This window comes from Camellia sinensis, chromosome 10 (assembly GCF_055761805.1).
Source record: "Camellia sinensis isolate YWXY chromosome 10, ASM5576180v1, whole genome shotgun sequence".
In the NCBI taxonomy this organism is placed as follows: domain Eukaryota; kingdom Viridiplantae; phylum Streptophyta; class Magnoliopsida; order Ericales; family Theaceae; genus Camellia; species Camellia sinensis.
In genome coordinates this window covers 176,074,829-176,102,538 of record NC_138970.1, presented here as the reverse complement: position 1 = coordinate 176,102,538, position 27,710 = coordinate 176,074,829, and the positions used below count along the sequence as shown (strand labels likewise).

Here is a 27,710-nt window from a genome sequence, read left to right as displayed (position 1 = left end):
GGTCCGGCATGACCTCATAAACTGTCCCGACATTGATTTCGGTTAGTTGGTACAACGGTCCGACACGACCATACAGTGTTTTCACCACCGGTTTGACACGATCATACAGTGTATCATATCCTATTTTATTTTGTTACTCTCTCCAAACTCAAGTTGGTTAATTTTTATCCTCCTTGAGTTTGAGGGGGGCTGTTAGTGTATATTAGTGCTTGTCATGATGTTAGTAGGTTAGTACTTGTCTTTATTATACATTACTTTAAGTTAGTGTTCAGTTACTTTCGGCCATTTTCCTATTCAGGTTTGTAATCCTCTTCTATATAAGGAGCTTCTAACATTGTTAAAGACACAACATATATAACATCAATACACAATTTATTCTCTCTCTTTGATTACGAAAAAAGGAAGATAAAATAAAAATAAATAAAAGTAAAGTGGGAGTAATGTGAATCAGCAAGAGTTTTTGAAAAAAAAAAAAAAGGATGGTGAAAAGTGAGACAACTCATGGTATTGAAGTATAGAATAAATTAAGTAATGAAAAAAAAAGTGTTGTTGTTTGTTGGAATAAAAATATATATATATATATATATATATATGAAAAAGGAAAAGGAAAAATACGGGAATAAGAGGAAGGAAAAGAAAAATAGTTTGTCAAAAGCAAAGGGACATGCCCATGTGGGTGTCATGATAAGAAAAGCAAAAAGAAAGAAAGAGAAGAGAATGCAGAAAGATTCCATGTCTTTAAAACTTGTAAGGATTTTTTTTATTTTTTTATTTTTTTGCTGTTAGGTTTGGAAAGAAAGAGATAAAAAAAAATGGAGCATCTCTGCTGTGCTACCCCATCATCAGTCTCACATAACAAAGGAGGAGAGAGAAAGAGCCCCTGAGAGAGAGCACATCAGTGCTAATCTTCAAGTGGTGCAGACCACCCTTTCTTTGGTTCTGGTTGGGACCCACTTGTTTCACTGAGCCAGAGTGAGAATTTGTAGGTTCTTCAGTGATTCCTCACACTTTTGGTGTTCACTATCCATCTGATTCTGGTCTTGTTGATATGGTCCCAAAGCTTCCTCCATGTTTTGGAAGTGGAAGCTTCTCAGAAATGGTTGGTTCCTTTGGCCAACCTGAGTGTGGCCAGATTGCTAGAACTGAGAAGACCTCAACAAATGGTGTACCTTCTCAGGGAGACCAACAAATTTCAGAAGAGGGTTCATTGGGACATTGAGGCGATCAAGCCGAAGAAGAAGGCTGGAGGGGCGAAGCTGTGGATGCGGTACTGCTTTTAACTTCAGAGAGAGAGAGAGAGAGAGGGAGTACATTTAGAGGACAAAGATGGAGCAGACATTCATCATGATCAAACCTGATGGTGTCCAAAGAGGCCTGGTTGGTGAGATTATTAGCAGATTTGAGAAGAAAGGTTTCTCTTTGATGAACAGTGCCTTCTCATTGTCGCTTAGGGCATATTTCTGTTAATCGCTTAAAGTCTTTGGTTTCTAGTGGACAGTTGGGTCATGTTGTTAGTGTATAATTGTAATATTAATATTAGTGTATAGCTTTAATTATTGGCACTTTACTTTATTCTTTGTGCTTTATTCTTTATGCTTTCGGTGAGCATCCAATGCACCATAATTCTCTCTATAAAGAGAGTGCCTTCTCTTTGTAATACACACATATTTTTACAGACAAACAACAATTCATTGTCTCTCTCTCTCTCTATCCTCTCTCACTTTCTCAAACTATTATTTCATGGTATCAGAGCCCAGTGTTACATTTCTGGCAATTTTCGATTTTGGTGTTTAGTCCCGTACACAGTGGCACTACATCAAACCGCTCGGAATTTCCTCACGATTCCAACGGCACCAAGCCCGTCCTCAGAAAACCTTCCACGCGCCCACACGCGCCGCCTTTGTCCTCTGCGCGTCACCATATCCGCCACCACTCTCGCATGCGCCCGCACGCGCCATCTGTTGTTGCTCATTTCCGCCACGCGCCCACACGCGCCCACACGCCCGCGGCTGACGTCAGACCTGCCTCTCCCGTACGCCGCGCCTGCTACTGTACGCCTCTCGTGCGTCGCTTCAATAGTGCGCACCCGCGTGCGCCAAAACAACTACCGTGCACCGCGCCTGCGCCTGACCGCTACCGTGCGCCGCCGCTTCCTGCTAACATGTTCCTCCCTGCACTCTGCTAACGTGCGCTGCTGACATCATTGCTGACATCATCTCTGTCCAGCATACTTTTCCTTGCTATTTTTGCCCTTCCGAACTCACTGGTACACTCTGTTTTACCTAATTTTGCTCCTACAGGTCTGTTCCTATTGCTTTAAACCCTACTCAACTAGTATTATGGATCGTCATGATGTCTCCCATCCCATTTTCGTTATTTTGAATGGTTCAAACTATGTTCTGTGGGCCCAAGCCATGTCCTCCTTCCTCAAAGGAAAGAAGCTCTGACGAATTGTCACCAGGGATGTGACTAAACCGGTGAAAGACAGTGACACTAATGAAACTACTGCTCCTATTGCTACATTTGAAGACCGACTTGAGGAATGAGATAGTAAGAATTACCAAATCATTACTTGGTTTCGTAATACCTCTGCTACCTCTATCAGTCTTCAGTTTGGTCGCTTTCAGCTTGACTCTATAACAACTCCTGCAAAAGACATCTGGGATTTTTTGAAAGAACGATACCAGACTACTGGTTTTGCCCATCAATATCAACTTCAGAACCAACTTCACTGCATGCGCCAAGAATCCACTCAGTCCATTAATGACTTCCTTTCTCAAATGTACTCTGTTTGGGATTAGCTTGCTCTTTTAGAACTAACTTGGCATAACCACGAAGATGCTGTTTTATTTACTATCTATCGCAACCAGTAAAGGTTGGTGCACTTTCTCATGGCTCTTACTTCCTCCTTTAAGCCCGTACGTGCCTCTCTGCTTCATCGCCATCCATTGCCCACTCTTGAACAAGCAATTTCTAAGTTGCTATTAGAGGAGACTCGTCTCGGTACTCTTCAAACTCATCATGTGGACTCTGTTCTTGCCACTCCTCCGTACCGGCCATCATTTACCCAGCGGACCACTGCTTGTCTCTATTGTCAGAATCGGGGCCTTCTTTCAACCCATCGCCTGGTTAATTGCCCCGTCAGATCCTGCCGCTACTGCAACAAACTTGGTCCTGGTCATCTGCAACAGGATTGTTTTCGCAATCCATCCCGTTCATCCTCCAATAGCCACTCCTCTCGCGGTGGCTCTTCTCGGGGAATCTTTCATCGTTTCGGGATTCAGTCTCATTACACTGCTACTGCTGCTTCCGGGAATCAGTCTCATCACACTGCTGCTGCTGCTTCCGGGAATCAGTCTCATCACACTGATACTGCCGCTTCTGCGGGGTTCTCTGAGTCACCTGCTCCGTCTACCTCTCGCTTTTCTCTGACGGATGTCGAGGCCATGCTCAAACAACTTCTCTCCCCATCTGGTACACCTCCTCCTACTGCTTTGTCTGTAATCCCAGGTAACTCTTCTTGGTATTTTGACTCTACCTGTTGTAATCATATGACCTCTAGTTCTACTATCTTTTCTTCCTTATCTTCATCTCCTCATATTCCCCCAATACCTACTGCTGATGGTTCCCTCATGTCTGTCTGTCATGTTGGTACTGTTTCCACCTCTTCTTTATCTATACCTCAAGTTTATCATATCCCTGCTCTTACCTTAAACCTTATTTCCATTGGTCAATTATGTGAACTTGGTCTAACTGTCACATTTTCTGCTACTGATTGTTTGGTACAGGACCCTCAGACGGGGCAGACTATTGGGATTAGCCGTAAGCATGGACGTCTCTATGAACTCATTCACCTTCATATTCCTGCCTCTCCTCAGATCACTGCTCCTACATCTACTTCCTCATTATCTCCCTTTCATCTTTGGCATTGTCGCTTAGGGCATATTTCTGTTAATCGCTTAAAGTCTGTGGTTTCTAGTGGACAGTTGGGTCATGTAATTCCTGATAATTTCGATTGTATACCCTGTCAACTTGCCAAACAACCTGCTTTATCATTTAATAAAAGTACTTCTGTTTCCCTTGCACCTTTTGATTTTATACATTCGGATATTTGGGGGCCCTCTCCTACTACTACTATGGGGGGATCCCGCTATTTTGTTGTTTTTATTGATGATTTTTCCCGGTTTACTTGGCTTTTTCTCATGAAAAATAGGTCTGAACTTAAACACATTTATTATAGATTTGCCCAAATGGTCCACACCCAATTCTCCAAAGCCATCAAAATTTTTCGCTCTGACAATGCTATGGAATATCGAGATTCAGATTTCCTTTCCTTTCTTCAGCATCATGGTACACTGCCTCATCGTTCTTGTGCTGGCACGTCCCAGCAAAATGGCCGCGCTGAACGCAAACATAGGCATATTCTTGACACTACCCGCGCTCTCTTTCTCTCTTCTTCCTGCCCTGAAAACTTTTGGGGGGAAGCTGCCCTCACTGCTGTTTACACTATCAACTGTGCTCCTACCCCTGTCATCCATAATCAAACTCCCTTTGAACGTCTGCATGGCACTCCCCCTCCTTACGCCAATCTCCGGGTTTTTGGCTCTGCCTGCTTTGTTCTACTTCAATCCCATGAACACACCAAGCTTGAACCTCGTTCTCGTCTTTGTTGCTTTCTTGGGTATGGAATTGAACATAAAGGTTTTCGCTGTTGGGATCCTCTCTCTAACCGTCTTCATATCTCACGCCATGTCGTTTTCTGGGAGCACCAAATGTTTTCCTCGCTATCCTCCTTTCACTTACCCGCACTTTCCACTACTGTCCTGTTTACTAATCCTTCCATAGATCTTTTCTCTGCTGATTTTGATACAGGTTCCTCCTTCATCGAGACGCCCTTGCTCACTCCTGATCCTGTCCAGCCTGCTCTCCTTGAAGGTCTACCTTTTATTGTCACACCTCCTTCTCCACCGGTTCTTCCTCCCACTGATCCTCATACGGGTCGACCACGCCGGGTAACTCAACCTCCTATCCATCTTCGTGATTATATTGTTGGATCTGCTGCCTTTTCTACTTATGAACCTACCTCCTATCGTGAGGCTTGTACTAATCCTCTTTGGCAGCAAGCTATGACTGATGAACTCCAAGCCTTGGACAAAGCTCATACTTGGGATCTTGTTGATCTTCCTCCTGGCAAGACTGCAATTGGCTGTAAATGGGTTTACAAAATCAAAACACATTCTGATGGCTCTATTGAACGCTACAAAGTTCGTCTTGTTGCCAAGGGTTTCAACCAGGAATATGGTATTGATTATGAGGAGACATTCTCTCCTGTTGCTCGGCTTACCTCTGTTCGCAGTTTACTTGCTGTTGCTGCTGCTCGCCACTGGGGGCTCTTTCAGATGGATGTCAAAAATGCTTTCCTCAATGGTCATCTTCTTGAGGAGGTCTACATGCAACCTCCACCTGGGTCCACTTTTCCACCTCATCTGGTTTGCAAACTACAGCGTGCTCTCTATGGCCTCAAGCAAGCGCCTCGTGCTTGGTTTGCTACGTTCAGTTCTACCATTCATGACTTCGGGTTCACCTCTAGCTCCTATGACTCTGCTCTTTTTATCCGGACTACTTCTCATGGTACCACTCTTCTTCTTCTGTATGTGGATGATATGATTATCACTGGTAATGATGAAGCTGGTATTCTCCACCTCAAACAGTTTCTTCACCGACAGTTTGAGATGAAGGACCTTGGTACTCTTAACTACTTCTTAGGCCTTGAAGTCTCTCATGATTCTACTGGTTCCTATTTGTCCCAGGCCAAATATGCATCCGATCTTCTGGCTCGTGCTGGTCTTACTGATTGCAAAACTACCTCTACTCCAGTTGATCCTTAGATTCGTCTCACTCCTCTCGATGGGACTCTTCTCTCTGATGCTACTCTTTATCGCTAGCTCGTCGGCAGTCTTGTCTATCTCACAGTAACTCGTCCTGACATTGCCTATGCTATTCACATTGTCAGTCAGTACATGTCAGCTTCTTGCACTCCCCACTATACTGCTCTACTCCGCATCCTTCGCTACCTCAAAGGCACTCTGTTCCATGGCCTTCACTTCTTTGCTTCCTCATCTTTTGAACTGCGTGCCTTTTCTGATGCTGATTGGGCTAGAGATCCTACGGATCGACGCTCCACCACGGGATTCTGCTTCTTCTTAGGGGATTCTCTTCTTGCTTGGCGTAGCAAAAAACAATCCCTCACTGCCCGCTCTAGCACCGAAGCTGAATATCGAGCTCTTACTGATACTACTCAGGAACTTCTCTGGCTTCGCTGGCTCCTTGCTGATATGGGTGTTTCATCTTCTGATCCTACCCCTCTCTATTGTGACAATTAGAGTGCCATTCAGATTGCTCACAATGATGTTTTTCATGATCGCACCAAACATATTGAGATTGATTGTCATTTCATTCGCCAGCATGTTACCTGTGGTACTGTTCATCTTCTCCCTATTGCTTCAGTTGATCAACCCGCTGATATCTTCACTAAGGCTCATCCTCCTGGCCGCTTCAGTGATCTTGTTTCCAAACTCAACTTGGTTGATGCTTTCCCTCCTTGAGTTTGCGGGGGGATGTTAGTGTATAATTGTAATATTAATATTAGTGTATAGCTTTAATTATTAGCACTTTACTTTATTCTTTATGCTTTCGGTGAGCATCCAATACACCATAATTCTCTCTATAAAGAGAGTGCCTTCTCTTTGTAATATACACATATTTTTACAGACAAACAACAATTCATTGTCTCTCTCTCTCTCTCTCTCTCTCTCTCTCTCTCTATCCTCTCTCACTTTCTCAAACGTATAGAGAAAGAGAGAGAATAAATTGTGTATTGATGTTATATATGTTGTTTGAGCATGGCCTCGACATCCGTCGGAGAAAAGCGAGGGGTAGACGGAGCAGGTGACTCAGTGAACCCCGCAGAAGCAACAATATCAGTGTGATGAGACTGATTCCCGGAAGCAGCAGCAGCAGTGTGATGAGACTGATTCCCGGAAGCAGCAGCAGCAGTGTAATGAGACTGAGTCCCGGAACGATGAAAGATTCCCCGAGAAGAGCCACCGCGAGAGGAGTGGCTATTGTAGGAGGAGCGGGATGGATTGCGAAAACAATCCTATTGCAGATGACCAGGACCAAGTTTGTTGCAGTAGCGGCAGGATCTGACGGGGCAATTGACCAGGAGATGGGTTGAAGGAAGGCCCCAATTCTGACAATAGAGGCAAGCAGTGGTCCGTTGGGTAAATGATGGCCGGTACGGAGGAGTGGCAAGAACAGAGTCCACATGATGAGTTTGAAGAGTACCGAGATGAGTCTCCTCTGATAGCAACTCAGAAATTGCTTGTTCAAGAGTGGACAATGGATGGCGATGAAGCAGAGAGGCACGTACGGGCTCAAAGGAGGAAGTAAGAGCCATGAGAAAGTGCACCAACCTTTACTGGTTGCGATAGATAGTAAATAAAACAGCATCTTCGTGGTTATGCCAAGTTGGTTCTGAAAGAGCAAGCTGATCCCAAACAGAGTACATTTGAGAAAGGAAGTCATTAATGGACTGAGTGGATTCTTGGCGCATGCGGTGAAGTTGGTTCTGAAGTTGATATTGATGGGCAAGACCAGTAGTCTAGTATCGTTCTTTCAAAAAATCCCAGATGTCTTTTGCAGGAGTTGTTACAGAGTCAAGCTGAAAACGACCAAACTGAAGACTGATAGAGGTAATAGAGGTATTACAAAACCAAGTAATGATTTGGTAATTCTTACCGTCCCATTCCTGAAGTCGGTCTTCAAATGTAGCAATAGGAGCAGTAGTTTCATTAGTGTCACTGTCTTTCACCTGTTTAGTCACATCCCCGATGACAATTCGCCAGAGCTTCTTTCCTTTGAGGAATGAGGACATGGCTTGGGTCCACAGAACATAGTTTGAACCATTCAAAATAACGGAAATGGGATGGGAGACATCATGACGATCCATAATACTAGTTGAGTAGGGTTTAAAGCAATAGGAATAGACCTGTAGGAGCAAAATTAGGTAAAATAGAGTGTACCAGTGAGTCCGGAAGGGCGAAAATAGCACGGAAAGGTATGCTGGACAGAGATGATGTCAGCAATGATGTCAGCGGCGCACGTTAGCAGAGTGCAGGGAGGAACATGTTAGCAGGAAGCGGCGGCGCACGGTAGCGGTCAGGCGCAGGCGCGACGCACGGTAGCTGTTTTGGCACACGCGGGTGCACACTAGTGAAGCGGCGCACGAGAGGCGTACAGTAGCAGGCGCGGCGTACGGGAGAGGCAGGGCTGACGTCAGCCGCGGGCGTGTGGGCGCGTGTGGGTGCATGGCGGAAGTGAGCAATAACAGATGGAGTGTGCGGGCGCGTGCGAGAGTGGTGGCGGAAGTGGTGACGCGCAGAGGACAAAGGCGGCGTGTGTGGGCGCGTGGAAGGTTTTCTAAGGACGGGCTTGGTGCCGTTGGAATCGTGAGGAAATTCCGAGCGGTTTGATGTAGTGCCACTGTGTACGGGACTAAACACCAAAATCGAAAATTGCCAGAAATGTAACACTGGGCTCTGATACCATGAAATAATAGTTTGAGAAAGTGAGAGAGGATAGAGAGAGAGAGAGAGAGACAATGAATTGTTGTTTGTCTGTAAAAATATGTTGTGTCTTTAACAATGTTAGAAGCTCCTTATATAGGAGAGGATTACAAACCTGAATAGGAAAATGGTCGAAAGTAGCCAAACACTAACTTAAAGTAATGTATAATAAAGACAAGAACTAACCTACTAACATCATTACAAGCACTAATATACACTAACAGCCCCCCTCAAACTCAAGGAGGATAAAAATTAACCAACTTGAGTTTGGAGAGAGTAACAAAATAAAATAGGATATGATACACTGTATGATCGTGTCAGACCGGTAGTGAAAACACTGTATGGTCGTGTCGGACCGTTGTACCAACTAACCGAAATCAATGTCGGGACAGTTTATGAGGTCATGCCGGACCGATGTAGAAGCTAATCGGAATCAATGTCGGGACAGTTTACGGGGTCATGTCAGACCGATGTAGAAGCTAACCGGAATCAATGCCGGGACAGTTTACGGGGTCATACCGGACCGTTGTAGAAGATTGTGGTAGTGCACCAAGGGGGCGACTTAGGGAGTGCGCCATGGGGTTGCTTGGGTGGTTCCCATGGTATATAACCATGCTCATCAGCTTGGGATAACTGGATAGAGAAAGGGAGAGAATAAATTATGTATTGATACTTATTGAATCTATCTTACACAAGGAGAAGCTCACTCTCTTTTATAGAGAAGAGAGTGTTGTACATAGGATGCCAAAAGCACTGAAAGCAGAAACAATAAACATTACAATAAACATTTTACTTTACATGTATATAATATATGCTAATGTATGACACCTATATATGACACTAACATTAGCATATATAGCTGTCATACATTAGCTGTCATAATATAATGTTAGTGTCATATATAGCTGTCATACATTAGCATATATTATATACATGTAAAGTAAAATGTTTATTGTAATGTTTATTGTTTCTGCTTTCGGTGTATTTGGCATCCTATGTACAACACTCTCCTCTCTATAAAAGAGAGTGAGAGAGACAACTCATGGTATTAAAGTATAGAATAAATTAAGTAATGAAAAAAAAAGTGTTGTTGTTTGTTGGAATAAAAATATATATATACTACTTTATACACCAGTCCTCTAAGTACCAAAACAAGGATTTTAATTTAAGCCTCATAGAATAGAATATATTGATGTCTTTGATCATGACAATAATCACTTTCTTAAAATTATTTCACCGATCCGCCTGCGCAAATGGCCAAATAGGTATTGTTCCAAATCCCAATTAGGCCATTGGGTTGAGTTGAATTCAGTTCAATTCAATTGAAATGTTGTTGTTCCAACCATGGCCAAAATGCAGTTTGATCATCAATGCCACAGAACATGTTGGTAAAGCTTTCTTCTTTGACAATGTGATCAAACTTCTCTGGTCTTGAAGAAGAGTTTTGGGAGAGTTGGGCCACACCACTTGGCCTCATAGATGGTGGAAAGAGGGGTCTGCTAGTTGGATGAGTGGAGAGAGGAGGGCTATCAAATTCAATTGCTGGTGTTCTTGACATATCTAGCTTCACATCAGAGCTGTTTTCACTTCTGTTACTGCAAGAACCTTCTGTCTCTTTGTTGAGGTTGATTGACTCAGTTGGCTCTCTACTTCTTAGTGACAATATCTCAGCTTGAAGTTTGTGGTTCTGAGCTTGGAGGGCATCATTATCAGCTTTGATGGTTTCAAACTGTCTCTTAAGGACTTCATAGTCTTTCTCTAATTGCTTGGTCTTCCACCTAGCCCTTCTGTTCTGAAACCATATAGCTATTTGTCTTGGTTGAAGCCCAAGAGCCCTAGCCAATTGCATTTTCCTCTCAGGCTCAAGCTTGTTACCCAACTCAAAGTTCTTCTCAAGTGTCTTCACTTGTTCCATGTTTAGCCTCCTCTTCTTCTCTCTAGCTTGTGACCCATCATCAGAAAAATCATCATCCCCATTAGTTTCTTGATCACACATGTCAATACCCGAGAATGTCATGGATCTCTTCCCTAGAAGTGAACCAACACCATGGAAGTCTTGAGATGTGCACAGTGGTAGAATTGGGCTAAGAGAGGTAGGAGGTTGATGGTCATCTTCATGAGAATTTTGTAGCATGAAATTGGCTGGGAAGAAGGCCATTTCAATGCAGTTCATGACCTAGATAGACTAGTACACCATCTAAACAACAGTGGTGCTGATGATCTGTCTGTCATGAGAGAGAGAGAGAGAGAGAGAGAGTACATTTAGAGGACAAAGATGGAGCAGACATTCATCATGATCAAACCTGATGGTGTCCAAAGAGGCCTGGTTGGTGAGATTATTAGCAGATTTGAGAAGAAAGGTTTCTCTTTGAAAGGTTTGAAGCTCAGGTTGAGCTCATAGCTCTTCTCTGCGAAGACGAGGATGACAAGACACGTGGCCCGGCTCTGATCGTCCATCTGAGTTCGTCAGAAGGCGTGTTGGCTCGCGACTGGAGCTCGGCGGAGGTGTGGAAGCTTGATTTGCTGGGCTGAGTCAGACCCGACTGTACGAGTCGGGACGTGTGTGGTTGACTTGGGTGATCGGATCTTGGTAACCGAGTCGGCCTACCAGGGTGCACTACACGGGTTCTATCTGTGGCAAAGTGGTAAATTGGCGAAGATAGAAGAAGTACCCGATCAGTTCTCGGGATTTTTTGCAGTCAGGTCGCTACAGTGTTACATTTCTGGCAATTTTCGATTTTGGTGTTTAGTCCCGTACACAGTGGCACTACATCAAACCGCTCGGAATTTCCTCACGATTCCAACGGCACCAAGCCCGTCCTCAGAAAACCTTCCACGCGCCCACACGCGCCGCCTTTGTCCTCTGCGCGTCACCACTTCCGCCACCACTCTTGCACGCGCCATCTGTTGTTGCTCACTTCCGCCACGCACCCACACACGCCCACACGCCCGCGGCTGACGTCAGCCCTGCCTCTCCCATATGCCGCGCCTGCTACTGTACGCCTCTCGTGTGCCGCTTCACTAGTGTGCACTCGCGTGCGCCAAAACAGCTACCGTGCGCCGCGCTTGTGCCTGACCACTACCGTGCTCCCCGCACTCCCCACTATATTGCTCTACTCCGCATCCTTCGCTACCTCAAAGGCACTCTGTTCCATGGCCTTCACTTCTCTGCTTCCTCATCTCTTGAACTGCGTGCCTTTTTCGATGCTGATTGGGCTGGAGATCCTACGGATCGACGCTCCACCACGGGATTCTGCTTCTTCTTAGGGGCTTCTCTTCTTGCTTGGCGTAGCAAAAAACAATCCCTCACTGCCCGCTCTAGCACCGAAGCTGAATACTGAGCTCTTGCTGATACTACTCAGGAACTTCTCTGGCTTCGCTGGCTTCTTGCTGATATGGGTGTTTCTTCTTCTGATCCTACCCCTCTCTATTGTGACAATTAGAGTGCCGTTCAGATTGCTCACAATGATGTTTTTCATGATCGCACCAAACATATTGAGATTGATTGTCATTTCATTCGCCAGCATGTTACCTATGGTACTGTTCATCTTCTCCCTATTGCTTCAGTTGATCAACCCGCTGAAATATTCACTAAGGCTCATCCTCCTGGCCGCTTCAGTGATCTTGTTTCCAAACTCAACTTGGTTGATTGTTTCCCTCCTTGAGTTTGCGGGGAGATGTTAGTGTATAATTGTAATAACAAATGGTTGATAATACTTAGTGGTTGAGGGGAATAAAATGCCTACACTTTCAAGTCTAATACTTATTGTTATGAATATACCTAATAGTTAGGATAAATTTCACTCTTAACATTTATACTTTGATTAAAATTTCACTTTGGTTCCTGTTATTATTTTAAATTGAACAACAAAATGCTTACACTTTAAGTCTAATTAAATTTGGTTCTTCCGTCCACGTTAGAGGTTAAAATTAATGATTTTGGGACGCTTGTAAATTTCTTAACATAGAAAAATTAATAAAAATTTAGACGGAACGATCAAATTAAAACTGGACTTGAAGTGCGGAGACTAAAATTGTTTGAGTTGAGATAATAGGGATATGAAAAATACAATTTAACTGAATAGTTAAATACCCAATCAAGGATGGATAGATCAATGGAATCTGCCAATAACTCCATCGTCCAGCGAGTTTCCTTCCAGAGTTTTTTCTCCTTCAAGCTAGTAAATGGGGAAGCCATGTTTCCCCAAATCCAACGCATATGGATTGCATTAGGATGCACAACTTTGCCTTGTGGGTCTAACACCACCAACAGAGCCTTTTTGTTGGAGTGCCAGACCTCCTTGATGTACTTGATGACTACTAGATCAAACATCAAAGGTTGGTACACCGAGTACCATGATATTGAAGCTTGTCTGGCCTCAAACTTCTGTTGTTTCTCATCGTTCCAAGGGGTTGTTCTGTCCACGACAGGGAACCAAACAACCTCGTACTGACTCTCTAACGTTGTCGGTTGCTCTTTTAACATAAGTGTATCTGACAGAGAATGAAATGCTCTTCATTGGAGAGGTCCAAGTCTGAAATGAGTAGCAACACATTCTTGTTCCTTAGAACATCAATGCTTACCTGCATTTTGTCATTCAAAAAGATCAACCACTCTTTTTTATGACCATGAAACCATGTGAATCATAGATTATGGTAAAATTACAACTTACAGTAGGGAATTGTTCAATTTGGGCCCGTGGACTTACCATGAGCTTTACTTTAATAATTTGATTTGTTAATTTTTTAGAATTTTATGTTTAGATCATTCATTAAAAAAAATTAAATTGATCTTATAATTGTAACTATATAATTTAATTACAGATGCCTATTCAAAAAATTGAACAGACTATTTTTATAATCATATTTATCGTCCATTATTTTGGTTTTTTTTTTTTTTTTTAATTTTTCTGAAACTAATCATTTTTTTTTTTTTAAACTCTACACCAAACAGATACTAAGCCAAAGATTTATAATTACACAAATGAATATGAGCAAACCTTTCTCTTAGTAGAACCATCAAAGAGTGGCAACTGATCTTCCTTGGCGGAAACCAGAGCCTTGAGGATGTTTATGTTATCGATGTGTGTTGTCTCGAAGAGGAGCTCAAGCTTCTGAAATGCTTCATTGTACTTTTTCTCCTCTGTATCAAACCAACATATATTGGTAATTAACTACTCTACTCTGTATATGCCAATTCCATTTCATTTACTAGTGTCTGTCTATTTGGTGTGTGCATCTAAGAAATGATTTGGGTAGGGAGTTACAGAGAAAAAGAAAAAATTATTAGAGAAATGGAAAGTGAGAAAAAATTAACTTATATTTTATTTATATTTCTCTTACATTGTTTTTCTTTTTTTGTTTCCACCACAAATATCTACATAAATCTTAAATTCAAACACAGTTTTAAAATTAATAATTAAAAACAGAAGTTAAAAACACTCCACTTTCAGCTTTCAAATAATTAAGATATTTTTGTTCAACTTATTTAATTAATTTTTGCATGTATATACATATATAAGAACTTTATAAACAACACCAAACAAGAATTGTATATTATGATGGGTAAATTAAACTTTACCTTCACAAACTATTAATCAGTATCACATTAACCCCCTTAATTACAAAAATCTTATATTTTGTTACCTGAACTATTAATTTGTATTAATGTGAATCTTATGCTAAGGATCTGTTACGGAAATAGAAGAAAATTTTATATGTAACTTGCACGTTAAATCTCAAATATTGTGTAATGTTTAAAGTAACATTCTTTTCTATTTCATCTCCTTCCTTTTTCTTTTTTCTTTTTTTAACCATGACAACCATAAAAAAAAATTCAATTCACTTTAAACATTTTACAATGTTTAGGATATTATATATGTGCAAGATACGTGCCAAATTTTCATTTATTTATATAATAGATCCTTAACGAAAAGTTCATATTGATATAAATTAGAAAATAGTTTTTTAAACTTTGAGTAAAAAAGTTTATTTTTTAAGTTCATAAAAATTAGAAAATATCAAAATTAAAAAAAAAAAGTCCACTAAAAATGTTTAAAATGTTAAAAAAAAAACCCATAATTTGTTGAAAAATACCTATAAAAGTTGGGTTATTTTGTCTTCAATGAATTTTTTTTTTCAAAATTTAGATTTTTTAATTTTTGAGATTGTCTATTTTAAATGGAACTAGAAAGTTAAAAAAATTGACCTGAAAAACAAAAATCAGCCTAAGCAACAAGCCAATTTATAAGCAATAGAGTAAAAATAAAAAATAAAAAAAACATTTTGATAGGCCACTTGACAAACAAGGCTGGCCCAATCATTTTCTTTTGAGCATGTGATTCATCAAAACCACATAATATTTCGAGACAACTCAATAATTTTTTGAGAAGAACGTACTTATGTCTCATGTTAGGAATGTTCATGATTTGTGAAGCACATGTCACAATACCACATAATATTTCGAGACAGCTCAATAATTTTTTGAGAACATACTCATGTCTCATGCTAATAATGTTGTTAGCAAGTATTTTAATATTATAATGTGTTATAGGTTAGTTTTTTTTCTTTTCTACCAAGTTTACTTACCATTCAAGTCTTTGCCAAGTCTTGGTCAAGTCTCCCCATTCTTATCCACATCAAGTCTTCTTAGTCTTCCAAAATAAGTTTTCGCTAAGCCTTATTCATTCAAGTCTTCCAAGTCTTCCTTTTCTTATCCACCAAGGAAGACCCTCCTAGCTTTCTCTCCTATATATATTGAGCTATGTCCTATCTTGGGATATATGAGAAGAAGTTTTAGTTGCTTTTATTATGTCTTATGTGAGATTATCAGGCAAATAAAAAGAGTGTATGTGATAAAGTTTTGGGTTCAACCAATTGTGCAGTATTGGTTAACCATACGACTTAGTCGGGCTGTTGTATCCTGTGGGGGACAAGTCAAGGTTTTTTCTGCTGCACCGGTGTGAGGCTTTGCCTAACCGCAGAGGGCTTGAATCTCGTTAAAGAGAGAGAATTTCCTGCGTCTCAGCTCTTACAATAGTTATTGTAATTTTTATTATTTGTATTTTCTGGTGTTTTATTTGTAATTATCACCAACAATTTTAAGGAGATTTAAATAGCAAAATGTCATGGAGCCAGTACTGGAGAAGCCCAACGAGAATACCAGCGATCTCAACAAGCCCTTCCGGTTCAAGGGAGCCCATTTCAAGAGATGGAAAGGCAATGTGTTTTTCTACCTCAGTCTCCTTAAGGTGGCCTATATCTTGACCAAGAAAAATCCGAACAAAGTCCCCACTGTAGAGATGACCGACGAGGAGTATGCTGCTCATCTTGAAAAAATCGAGAAATACAACACAAATGAGTATAAATGTCGATATTATCTTTTGAATTGTCTTTCGGATCAATTTTATGATTATTATGATACTACTTACACCACTGCCAAGAAAATTTAGAAAGCCTTGCAGAATAAATATGACACTGAAGAGGCAGGTGCTAAAAAATATGCTGCAAGCCGGTTTTTCCGCTATCAAATGACAGATGGAAAATCAGTGGTGGAGCAAGTTCAAGATTTTCAGATGTTAGTAGCTGAAGTTAGATCTGAAGGCATCAAAATTGGAGATAATCTTGTTGTAGCAGGTATTGTCGACAAACTACCATCGTCTTGGAGGGAGTTCCAGAAGTCAATGCGCCACAAGCAAAAAGAGACATCCTTGGAGACTCTAATCACACGGATTCGGGTGGAGGAGGAAGCACGAGGACAAGATGCGCTTATGACACAAGAGCATTCCACTGCAAAGGTAAATTTAACTTCTGGAAATACTTTACCTAAAGGTCGATTTCATAAAAATAGTCACTTGAAGCCAGTTAAGAAAATTTGGAAAAATACTGGAAGGCCACAAAATAAAAATTACCCGAGGCAAAAGAAATGGAATCAAGAACCCCCTTCGCAAGATTTGACAAACGTGACATGTTTTGTGTGTGGCAAAAGTGGGCGTATTACTCGAACTTGCAAATTTTGGAAACAACAGTCTCGACCACAGGCTAATGCTACCGAGGAACCATTTGTGGCTATGATCACAAATATTTTTATGGTTCAATCTGTGGAAGGGTGGTGGGCAGACTTTGGTGCCAATAGGCATGCCTGCTATGATAAAGATTGGTTCAAAGATTTCACTCTTTTTAATGAGGATATGACTGTTATGCTTGGTGACTCTAGCTTAACTAAGGTGCTCGGGTGTGGGGATGTTGAGCTCAATTTTACCTCTGGACGTGTGCTTGTTTTAAAAGATGTGTTGTACACACCGTTCATGAGGAAAAATTTGATGTCAAGTTATTTGCTTAACCAAGCTGGTTTCAAGCAGACTATTGAGTCTGACCAATATGTAATTACTAAAAAAAGCATATTTGTGGAGAAAAGGTATGCCTGTGATGGAATGTTTAAATTAAATGTTGAGAATAAGAAAGCACATGTTTCTATTTACATGCTGTCTTCTATGAATTTTTGGCATGCTCGTTTGTGTCATATTAATAGCCGATATGTGGGAGTCATGAGTAGTTTAGGATTAATTTCCAGACTAACAAATAAGTTTGAGAAATGTGAAGTTTGCAGTCAAGGAAAAATAACTAAAAGGCCTCATAAAAGTGTGGTGAAAAATACTGAATTGTTAGAATTAATTCATACTGATTTATGTGAATTTGAAGGAATTTTAACACGTGGTGGAAATAGATATTTTATCACTTTTATAGATGATTTTTCAAAATACACTTATGTATACTTGTTGAAAAATAAAAGTGATGCTTTTGAAAAATTTAAAGAATTCCTTCTTGAAATTGAAAATTGATTCGGTAAAAACATTAAAAGATATAGAAGTGATAGAGGCCGGGAGTATGAATCCTTTGGATTCAACTCGTTTGCTCAATTTTTGGGAATAATCCGTGAAACTACTCCACCATATTCACCTGCATCCAATGGTGTAGCAGAAAGGAAAAATAGAACTTTAACTGAATTAATAAATGCTATGCTAATTGAAACAGGTGCTTCTTCAAATTTGTGGGGAGAAACAATTTTAACTGTATGTTATGTTATGAATAGAGTGCTACATAAAAAAACAAAAGTTACACCTTTTGAGTTGTGGAAAGGGCATAAGCCAAATTTGAGATATTTGAGAGTTTGGGGTTGTCCAGTTTTTGTTAGACTTGTGAACCCTAAAAGACCTAAATTAGGTGTGAAAGCTGCCACTTGTGCTTTTCTTGGATATGCAACAAATAGTACAGCCTATAGATTTTTTGATATTGAAAACAAAATAATTTTTGAATCAGGTGATGCAATTTTTCATGAAGAAAAATTTCTTTTTAAATCTAAAAATGGTGGGGGTCAAAATTATCAAGAAAATATTTTATCTGAAACCGGTTCCTCTACTTCTCTTTTACAAAACCAAGATACTGTAGTTTTTGAACCTAGAAGGAGCAAAAGAGCTAGATTAGAAAAAGATTTTGGTCCTGATTATCATGTTTTTAATGTGGAGGAAACTCCATTAACTTTACAAGAAGTTTTGGCATATCCTAACTCTGTTTTTTTGGAACGAGGCTGTAAATAATGAGATGGAATCATTATTATCCAATAAAACTTGGGTATTAGTAGATTTACCACCAGCTTGTAAAACTATTGGCTGTAAATGGGTTCTGAGAAAAAAATTTAAACCGGATGGAACTATTGATAAATATAAAGCAAGGCTTGTTGTAAAAGGTTTTAAACAACAAGCAGATCTTGACTTTTTTGATACATTTTCTCCGATTACTAGAGTCACATCCATTAGATTATTAATTGCAGTGGCTGCAATTCATGATTTAAAAATTCATCAAATGGATGTTAAAACAACTTTTTTAAATGGAGACCTGGGTGAAGAAATCTATATGGATCAACCTGAGGGTTTTGTGGAACCCGGTCAAGAAAACAAAGTGTGCAAGCTAGTTAAATCCCTATATGTCTTAAAACAGACCCCTAAATAGTGGTATGCGAAATTTGATTCTTGCATGATTGAGAATGGCTATAAAACAAATGAATGTGATAAATGCATCTACTATAAATCTGAAGAAAATTCACGTATCATTATTAGCCTCTATGTGGATGATTTACTCATATTTGGCTCTAATTTGCATATCATCGTGGAAACTAAAAATATGCTTAGTAGCCATTTTGATATGAAAGATCTTGGTGAGGCTAATTATATTTTGGGAATGAAAATTACCAAAACCTGTGATGGTATATTTCTTGATCAGTTGCATTATGTTGAGAAAATTTTGAGAAAATATAATTTTTATAAGTGCAAGCATGTTCTTACTCCTTTTGATCCTCATGTGCGTTTATTTCCTGTTGAAAATGATGAGGATGTAATTAATCAAAAGGAATATGCTAGTATGATTGGTAGCTTGCGTTATGCGACTGACTGTACTAGACCTGACATTGCCTATGCAGTTAGAGTACTTAACAGGTTTACTAGTAAGCTTAGCAGTGATCACTGGCTAGCCATTGAGCGGATTATGAAATATTTATCTGGTACCATAAAATATGGCTTGTTTTATAATAAGTATCCTGCAATACTTGAAGGTTACAGTGATGCCGATTAGAATACCTTGTCAGGTGATTCATTATCAACCATTGGTTACTTATTTATATTGGGAAGTGGTGCTATAAGTTGGAAATCGAAAAAACAAACCATTATTGCTAATTCAACAATGGAGGTTGAGCTTATTACTTTAGCTACAGCTAGTGAAGAAGCAAATTGGTTAAGAGATTTGTTAAATGAAATCTCTTGTTGGGAAAAATCGATTCCACCTATATTGATTCATTGTGATAGCACCGCAACAATTGGTCGAGTTAATAACCGTTATTATAACGGTAAATCCAGACCTATTAGAAGAAAACACAGTACTGTGAGATCTTATATGAATAATGGCATCATAAATGTGAATTATATTAAATCTGGTGATAATCTTGCAGATCCATTAACTAAGGCCTTAGCAAGAGATAGAGTCTGGAATACATCGAGGGGGATGGGGTTGAAGCCCATTGAATATAGCAGGAGCCATGTATGAAGATACTCAACCCAGGGACCAGAGATCCTGTAACTGGGTTCAATGAGAAAAACGACCATATGATGGCCGCGAGAAATACACTAAATTACTTTTTACCCATTCCTATGATGTAAGTGCATTTATCTTGTAACGTTGTAGAGGTTGAGTTATTAAAAAACTCTTAATGAATTTTGTAGCTCTTATTGAGTGAGGTGTCATAGTTACAGGAGCACCATTGACAGAATTCACCTATGTGAGTGTGGTAGTGGGGCCGCTACTTATGAGATTTGGGCTAATTCTCAAACACACTCATGAATCCTGGGATCGCACAAGGCCGTAATGTGCTAGCTTTTAACGCTTATGTGAACACTTGGAATATTATGTGTGTGCAATAATTATTTATTTCGTTGAAGCAGTCATAGTTCAATGTTGAGCATACTATTGGCTCTGGAGTAGGTATTATTGTTTCACTAATGGAGGTTCAATGCAGAGCACACCTACCATGATGCATAATATCCTTATTTGCCTAATAATCTCAGTTTTTGTTACCTATAATATTAAAATAGGTGGGAGAATGTTAGCAAGTATTTTAATATTATAATGTGTCATAGGTTGACTATCTTTTCTTTTCTACCAAGTTTACTTACCATTCAAGTCTTTGCCAAGTCTTGGTCAAGTCTCCCCATTCTTATCCACATCAAGTCTTCTTAGTCTTCCAAGATAAGTCTTCGCCAAGTCTTATCCATTCAAGTCTTCCTCTACTTATCCACCAAGGAAGACCCTCCTAGCTCCTATATATATATTGAGCTATGTCCTATCTTAGGATATATGAGAAGAAGTTTTGGTTGCTTTTATTATGCCTTGTGTGAGATTATCAGGCAAATAGAAAAGGGTGTATGTGATAAAGTTTTGGGTTCAACCAATTGTGTAGTATTGGCTAACCATACGACTTAGTCGAGCTGTTGTATCTTGGGGGGACAAGTCAAAGTTTTTTCTGCTGCACCGGTGTGAGGCTTTGCCTAACCGCAGAGGGCTTGAATCTCCTTAAAGAGAGCAGATTTCTCGTGTCTCAGCCCTTACAATAGTTATTGTAATTTTTATTATTTGTATTTTCTGGTGTTTTATTTATAATTATCACCAACAAATGTTAATGATTCGCGAAACACATGTCACAATACTCCGAATTGTCCAGTAAACGGTGGAGGGGGTATGCTCGATGGCTTACCATCTCCGGCATGTTTGAGGTGATGTACTGAGGAGGAAGCTCCTTGAACTCGACTATGCACTTGGTCACATCCATCATGGCCTTGATGAGGTTAGTCAGTGCCTCAAACGTGGGTTTTAGAGGGTTGGGTTCCTTGAGCAAGTTCGGTGGTTGCTTAAACAGTGTCAAGTACTCGGCAAGCGGGTTGAATGGGTAATGCTGGTGAACCAGCCACAACTCACCCCAGTTAATGGAAAATGCTGCTAAGGCTATCACAACCTTGGCATCCCATGAGTAGCTAGAGAGTATGTTGAAGAGTACTAGAGTAGTTGTGTGAGCATCTGAACCCCTTGAACACTTGCTAGAGACCTGTTACAATCAAGCTTCAAATTACTTTCGGCAACAAATTAGAAGTTATGTGTTTGGGGTTGGTTCTTTTAATTATTTTTTTGTTATATTTTTTCTTTTTTAATGAACTTTTTTTGAAAACTTCCAAAATATTCTACATATTTGGATTCTACTCAACTAAATGGATTGAAAATATATATAAAAAAAAATTGACAAAAAAGTCTAGAAAGGACCAAAAAAAAAAAAAAAAAACTAAAGAAATTTAGCCTTCTTGGCTTTTTTATTTTAGCAATTTTTTTATTTTGATTTTGATTTTTTTTTTTACTTTTTAAGTTTGTCTGCATAAGATAGAGCTGAAACTGAAATATATATATATTTTAAAAATCACTAAAGATTAGGCCCGTCTAAGCCCGTCCCAGGCCCACCGGCTTGTCCTAGGCTCAAATACCATTCGGTCTGGGTCTAATTTTTTGGCCCATGGCCCGATCCTGCCTAGCCTGAATTTTGGCTGGAGCCCACAAGGCCCGACATGGGTCAGATCGGGCCAGATTTACACCCCTATCGAGAGACATGTATGGAATTATTTAATTTTACTATAATGCTTCTATTCATGGTTGAAGTGTGACAAACAATATTATATAGATATTGACCTTAGATAATAGTTGATCAAAAAATTACAAATATATGGATGTGTAACCTTTTTTTTGGGTAAAAAAATACAGTAAAAATTGAATTTCACAAAAATTCTGATCTTTTGATAAATATTTATTACACTTCCTACTAATTGGTATTTTCCTAATAAAATACCTCGAAAGAAATTGTATCAATGGGGTTTGCCAAAAGTTCAATAATGCCACGGATGCTATTTTGGAGGGTGTTGTCATCCAGGGCGTGGCTCTGTGACTGACTTGCCTACACAAGCAATCATAATTACTCAAACACAATTGTTGAAAAAGTTACGATTTTATGGAATCAAAATAACACAAGACGTGTATTTTGAGAACCATCTGTGTAATTAATTAATCATTTCCAAAACAAAAACAATACCAAATAGCACAAATAGGAGGAGAGTAAATTCATACATTGGCAAGGCCAAGTCCAAGAATTTCGGAAGGGGTGTAATGGTGAAAGATATCCTCAATGAGATAGAGGAGTAGTTTGACATCGAATTCACGGGCATCAGGGGAATGGGTGTTCTGGATTTGCTTCATCATTTCTTTGTCGTTGGACCTCGAGAACATTTGAATGTTACTCCTTGTCTGCTGCATCATAGAATCAGCTGGTATTGTTGCAGAATCCACGGAGGAGGAAAAATATAAACTCTTTCAATGGCAGATGAAATAAAGGAATGATATATAGCGTCTTGTGATGGTGGTGGTGGTCTCTGTTTGGCTTCCTTTCAAGTCTTTTTATAGTTAGTTAAAAGGATAGTAATGGTATAAAGGCTAAGTGAATCAAGTACCTTGCTTCCAATGTGGTTTAAATTTAGCTTCTTTTGGTAAATTTTTGTTTTCTGTTATCTGTTTTTGTTTTGATTTTTAAATTGGAAATGAAAATTTGTTTGAGATATTATAGATTGGATTCTACGGTTTTTAAAATTTTTGGAAACAAAAAAATAAAATTTTGCTTGCTCTTAAAACAAAATTTTCTCCTCTTTTTTTCCATCATCATTGGCCACCACTCATCGCTGCCGCTATCGACCACCCATTGCAAGCCGGCCTTCGACCAACTTTCAATGATTTTCCAATGGGCTCTGAGAATCAACAAGTCACCATTCTGACTTTTGGCCACTCTCTTGTGACCCTATAATCAATCCGTGATCTCGAATGATACTCCAATCATCAACTCTAACAACCAATTTGTATTTAAACTTAAATGATTATGGTTAAATTTTAACTCGTATCATCATCATTTAGTTGATTGATGGCCATGATAAAATTAGCTATGTTTGTCATGTTTTGGATATTTTAGCTATTGGGAAATATAGTTTCTGATACAAAGATGATATTTGGATTATAACAATTAATCTAGTTTTTATTAGTAATTACGTTAAATTATAAGATTTTAATTTAAATAATATTTAATCTCAATGGAATGAATTTTTTTTTATATAATCATATCTTTTATATTAAAAAAGAGAGTCCAATTTGTCTCTAGTTCTAGACTAATATTGGACCGTCTAGTCCATTATGTGGGCCCACTTTTGGATTCGGTTTCGATAATTTAAACCGTTCACATTTTAAAATTCATCGAGCACATTATTCTTATTAAAAATTAAGTTGATTAGATAATGACAATTACGTGTTTAAATCTGTTTTGTATAAAAAAATAGATTGTGAAAAAAAAAGTTTAAACACGTAATTGTCGTTATCCAATTGACTTATTTTTTATAGAGATAGTGTATTCGACGAATTCTAAAATGCAAACTATTCGAATTATCAAAATAGAACCAACAAATGAACTCACGGAGTGGACCAAATGGTTCAATTTTAAGGAGACAAATTGAACCCTAATATATATATATATATATATATATTTTTTTTTTGTGCCCTTTATTTGCTCTCAACAACATTGCCTTTAATTGAGGGCATTTTTTTTGTGATTCTCTTTCACTATGCATTCCCAATGTCCTTCGTCACTCTATAAAACCCTAACCATGGACACCAGATCAGAGAGGGTAAAACCCTAACGCCGCTCCAGATGAACGAGGAATACGTTCTTGAAATTTTTTGAATTCTTTCATGGCTTCAACGATTCCCCTTCTTCCTTAACCGATCTAAGATTTTCTTTCTTTCTTTTTTTTTTTTCTTCTATCAAATTTTTCGCTTTCGTGAGGCGTTGCGTTGGTCGATTGCCAATGGACGTGTCAACTAAAGCGTAAATTTAATCTCAATGCCGTCTCAATCCTCTCTTTCTACATCTGTGATTTGTTAATGGTATAGTAGTTTGTTTTATACTCGGCTTGATAAATCATCCATAGATCTATGTGTGTATTTGCTCAATTTTATTATGTGATTAGGGTTTTGGTGACAATGAATTTGGGGGTTGCTTCTTACTGGTGAACTCTCTCTGTTTTTTAACAAACAAAAGTGAGAGACGTTCGTGTTTCCGAAGCATAGATCGATTTGCTTTTGCCAGAATTAAACAGCTCGCTGCATTACACGATTGTGTTTTGTTGCATCGTGTTACCTGTCTTCTGGTACATTTCTCTTCTTCGTTTTGATTTAAAGATAGATGATGATTTTTCATTTTTTTATTATTCGATTTTAATTTTGTTTTTTTTTTTTTCAAAAATTATAAATCAAGTGTTGCATATTCTATTTAATTTATATATAAAAAAAATTTTGAACAAAAAAAGTCGCATGAGTCTTATAATAAATTAAAATTTTAATTTTTAATTTCAACATTTTAAATAGTAGTTTTTTAATTTATTTTTAATCTGAATTATTTATCTATTATTGACCAAAAAAAAAAAAATCATTAAATGCACTTAAATTGAATATAATGATTAAAATATTAAAATGTTTTAAATTAAAAATAAATTAAAATTGACAAAATTAAAAATTAAAGATTTATCAAATCTTATAGTTTTTATCCTAATTTTTCTATAAAAGAAAATTAGGAATTAATATTAAAAAGTTTTGTTTGGAAATTAAATATTTTAGGTAAAAAGTTATTATAAATTGTTATATCATTTATTATTATTATTATTATTATTATTATTATTATTATTATTTTTTTGTATATTTTTTTTATAAAAAATTTAAAAAATTACTAAAATAATTTATTTTTAAACTAGACTTCCAGTTTCAGTAATGAATTTTGTTTCAGATGTTCTAGAACCCGACTTTCTTTACACTGAAAATTTAATTTTAAATTTTGCTCTAGTCGATGGTTGGTAGGATTGGGTTATACATGAATTATGTTCGTTTTCTTAATAGTCTCCAACTACTTATGAATCCTCTGCCCAAAAAAAAAAAAAAAAAAAAAAAAAAAAAAAAAAAAAAAACCTACTATGAATCCTTTTCAATAAATGACCAAGTTATTGAGAATTTTTATATAAATTTAGGCCTAGTTTGGAAAGACTAAATAAGTATACTTTTTGACTTTTTTTGTATTATGTGTAGAAAAAGTAGAGAGGAGATGTTGATTGATGTGACCCAAAAAAGATAAAAAGATGAAATAAGTACACTTTTTCTTTTGTAGCCAAACTTGGCCTTAAATATATCACCACTACCAAATCTGTAAGAGGTCATTATTAGAGCATCCACAATGGATGTATCAGTGTATTTGTTAGTGTCACTTATTAATTTCTAGCCAGTTAAAAATACTATTTTGTGTTGTAATAAAGCTATTAAGGAGTATGTTTGTGTCCGCCATTAGTGTCAATTATTAACTTGTGTGTTAAATGTGGCGATATTTCTAGTGTTAACCGTGCCGTGGGCTGGACGTCTGACTAAATTATATAACAAGTAAAGGTGGGAGAGAGAGAAGAAAAAAAAAAAAATAAAGGAGAAGAGAAAGAGAAAGCATTGACTCAATTATTATTTATTTTATTTATTGTTTATATATATATATACGTATTCTTAACACACGGCTTAATATATATCTTAACTCATTTATTGTACCACCTTTTATTTCTTAAAATTAACAAACTCTTAACACAAATTTTTTGGTCCCATTTTTATCATTTTTTATTATATAACACACTTTAACACACCTTTGGACCCCGTTTGTTTGGTGTTATAGGGAGGAAATTGGGATTGATAGTGTGGTGAAACTCACTATATGGGATATTTGTTTTGAGAGATGAGGAAGGGACTCTTGATCTTTGGTATTAGGATAAGCTTTGGAAGGGGGATTGGGATGGAGGATGTGGAGATGGTATTAGAAAAATAGTCTCAAGGACTAGAAATTTTTTATTTTATTTATTTATTTTTTACATGTTGGACATTTTTTTGAACATTAATGTTTAATTTTTGTATTTTTGTTAAGTAAAAATCATTGTTTTATTTGTTTTATTTTATTTGGAAATTTTTAATTTTTTGTAATTTATTTTTTTAATTGTTTTTACATGTTGGGTGTTTTTTTTTTTTAACATTAATGTTTAATGTTTTTGTATTTTTTTTATTTGTTTTATTATTTTATATTTATTTTATATAAAAATAATTAAACAATTTCTACATTAACAACTATCATCAAAATAAATACAATTTTACTTAATCCCCTCACTATGAATCCTCTCTATTTTACCTCTGAAAACAAACGAGGCTTTGTAGCTATCTCATTGTGAATGCTCTTTAGGTCCCTTTTGTTTCAAGAGATGGAGGGGGGATTGAGTTTGAGATGGAGGTGGAGGTGGGACTCACTAATATTGTGTTTGTTTTAAGAGATAGAAAAGGGATTGAAATGGAGGTCCGAATTAGGTCAGGCTTTGGAAGGGGAATTGGGATAGAGGAGGTGAAGGTGGTATTGAAAAAAATAGTCCATCGGATTATTTATTATTATTAGTGTTATTTATTATTTTTATTTTTTACATGTTGGGCATTTTTTTTGAATATTAATATTTAATTTTTTTATATTTTTTGTTAAGTAAAAATCATTGTTTTATTTTTATTTTTACATATTGGACATTTTTTTTGAACATTAATGTTTAATGCTTTTATATATTTTTTTTATTTTATATAAAAATAATTTAATAATACCTACACTAACAATTATCATCAAAACAAATACAATTTTACCTAATTCTTTCATTATCAATCATTTCACTAATAATCCTCTCACTATTAATTTTTCCATAAATCTCTTCCATTCAACATTTAAAAACAAACCGAGCTTAAGGTCTAACTTGGATATCAAAAAACAAACCGACCTTGGGGTCTAACCTAGATATCACCGTAGTCAGGCCTTTAAAGCCATGTTACTTGGAGCCTGGTCAATCACACCCTATGTTGCCAGACGTGAACATATCTATTGGGCTACTTGAAAGAAATAAAAACAAAAACTACACAACCCAAAAAAGTTTCAAAATTTTGCTTCAAATGTCCTTGAAATTGAGCCCTATATGGCCCAATACTATTTTGCTTCTTTGAGCCCAAAATCTTCTAAATCTCAATGCCTTGTATTGGTGGCACAAAAGGGACAAAAAATCTGCAAATTGTACCTGGGAGTGAATTTTTTTTGTTTAATTGCATTAGTTCTATAGATGATCTCAATTAGTTTGTGTGAATAAGGCAATTCATGCTCACTGAAATGTGGAGCTCATAGCTAATGTTTGGAATTCTCCCAATAAAGCTAGCTTGAACACCACTTTTGCATGTGACACTATAGATCAATAGCAACAAATAGAACCTAAAAACAAACAACATTATAAACCCCAACTTATGAGCTTGCTTAATAACTTATTAGTTGCTAATAATTCAACTAAACACGATAAACTTCTCCATAGGCGGGCC

The 27,710-nt window shown here is 37.7% G+C and overlaps 2 protein-coding genes, 1 long non-coding RNA gene and 1 other non-coding gene across 4 annotated transcripts; 2 read left to right on the top strand and 2 right to left on the bottom strand.

Annotated features, from left to right (window-relative positions):
* Nucleotides 1–9,769: 9,769 nt before the first annotated feature.
* LOC114304253 (homeobox-leucine zipper protein ATHB-13) lies at nucleotides 9,770–11,010 on the bottom strand. Its single transcript, XM_082892862.1, has one exon. It carries the CDS (start codon nucleotides 10,798–10,800, stop codon nucleotides 9,946–9,948), a length of 855 nt encoding a protein of 284 aa, XP_082748988.1. The 5' UTR covers nucleotides 10,801–11,010; the 3' UTR covers nucleotides 9,770–9,945.
* Nucleotides 11,011–12,459: 1,449 nt separating this feature from the next.
* LOC114283314 (protein SIEVE ELEMENT OCCLUSION B-like) lies at nucleotides 12,460–22,520 on the bottom strand. Its single transcript, XM_082890648.1, has 8 exons — nucleotides 22,335–22,520; nucleotides 22,060–22,164; nucleotides 20,926–21,273; nucleotides 15,790–15,955; nucleotides 13,628–13,770; nucleotides 13,127–13,211; nucleotides 12,721–12,947; nucleotides 12,460–12,471 (listed from the first exon to the last, which is right to left on the bottom strand). The coding sequence occupies exons 1-8, from the start codon at nucleotides 22,518–22,520 to the stop codon at nucleotides 12,460–12,462; spliced, it is 1,272 nt and encodes a 423-aa protein (XP_082746774.1).
* Nucleotides 22,521–23,821: 1,301 nt separating this feature from the next.
* LOC114283308 (uncharacterized) lies at nucleotides 23,822–24,481 on the top strand. The gene is made up of 2 exons (XR_003636519.2): nucleotides 23,822–24,188; nucleotides 24,272–24,481. It is a non-coding gene; the product is annotated as an uncharacterized LOC114283308 (long non-coding RNA).
* On the top strand, nucleotides 24,297–24,459 carry LOC114283330 (small nucleolar RNA snoR137). The gene has a single exon (XR_003636527.2). It is a non-coding gene; the product is annotated as a small nucleolar RNA snoR137 (small nucleolar RNA).
* Nucleotides 24,482–27,710: the final 3,229 nt, after the last annotated feature.

Bases quoted from the DNA above. Each gene is read 5' to 3' on its own strand.
- LOC114283314 (XM_082890648.1), bottom strand. From the start codon at position 22,520: ATGCAGCAGACAAGGAGTAACATTCAAATGTTCTCGAGGTCCAACGAC. The intron at 15,956-20,925 runs GTAAGCCATCGA...GATTTTTTCAAG, and splicing joins CCTCAAACATGCCGGAGATG to ATGAGCAGCATACTCCTCGT. The intron at 12,948-13,126 runs GTCAGATACACT...TGTTTGATCTAG, and splicing joins TGAAGAGCATTTCATTCTCT to TAGTCATCAAGTACATCAAG.
- LOC114304253 (XM_082892862.1), bottom strand. From the start codon at position 10,800: ATGAACTGCATTGAAATGGCCTTCTTCCCAGCCAATTTCATGCTACAA.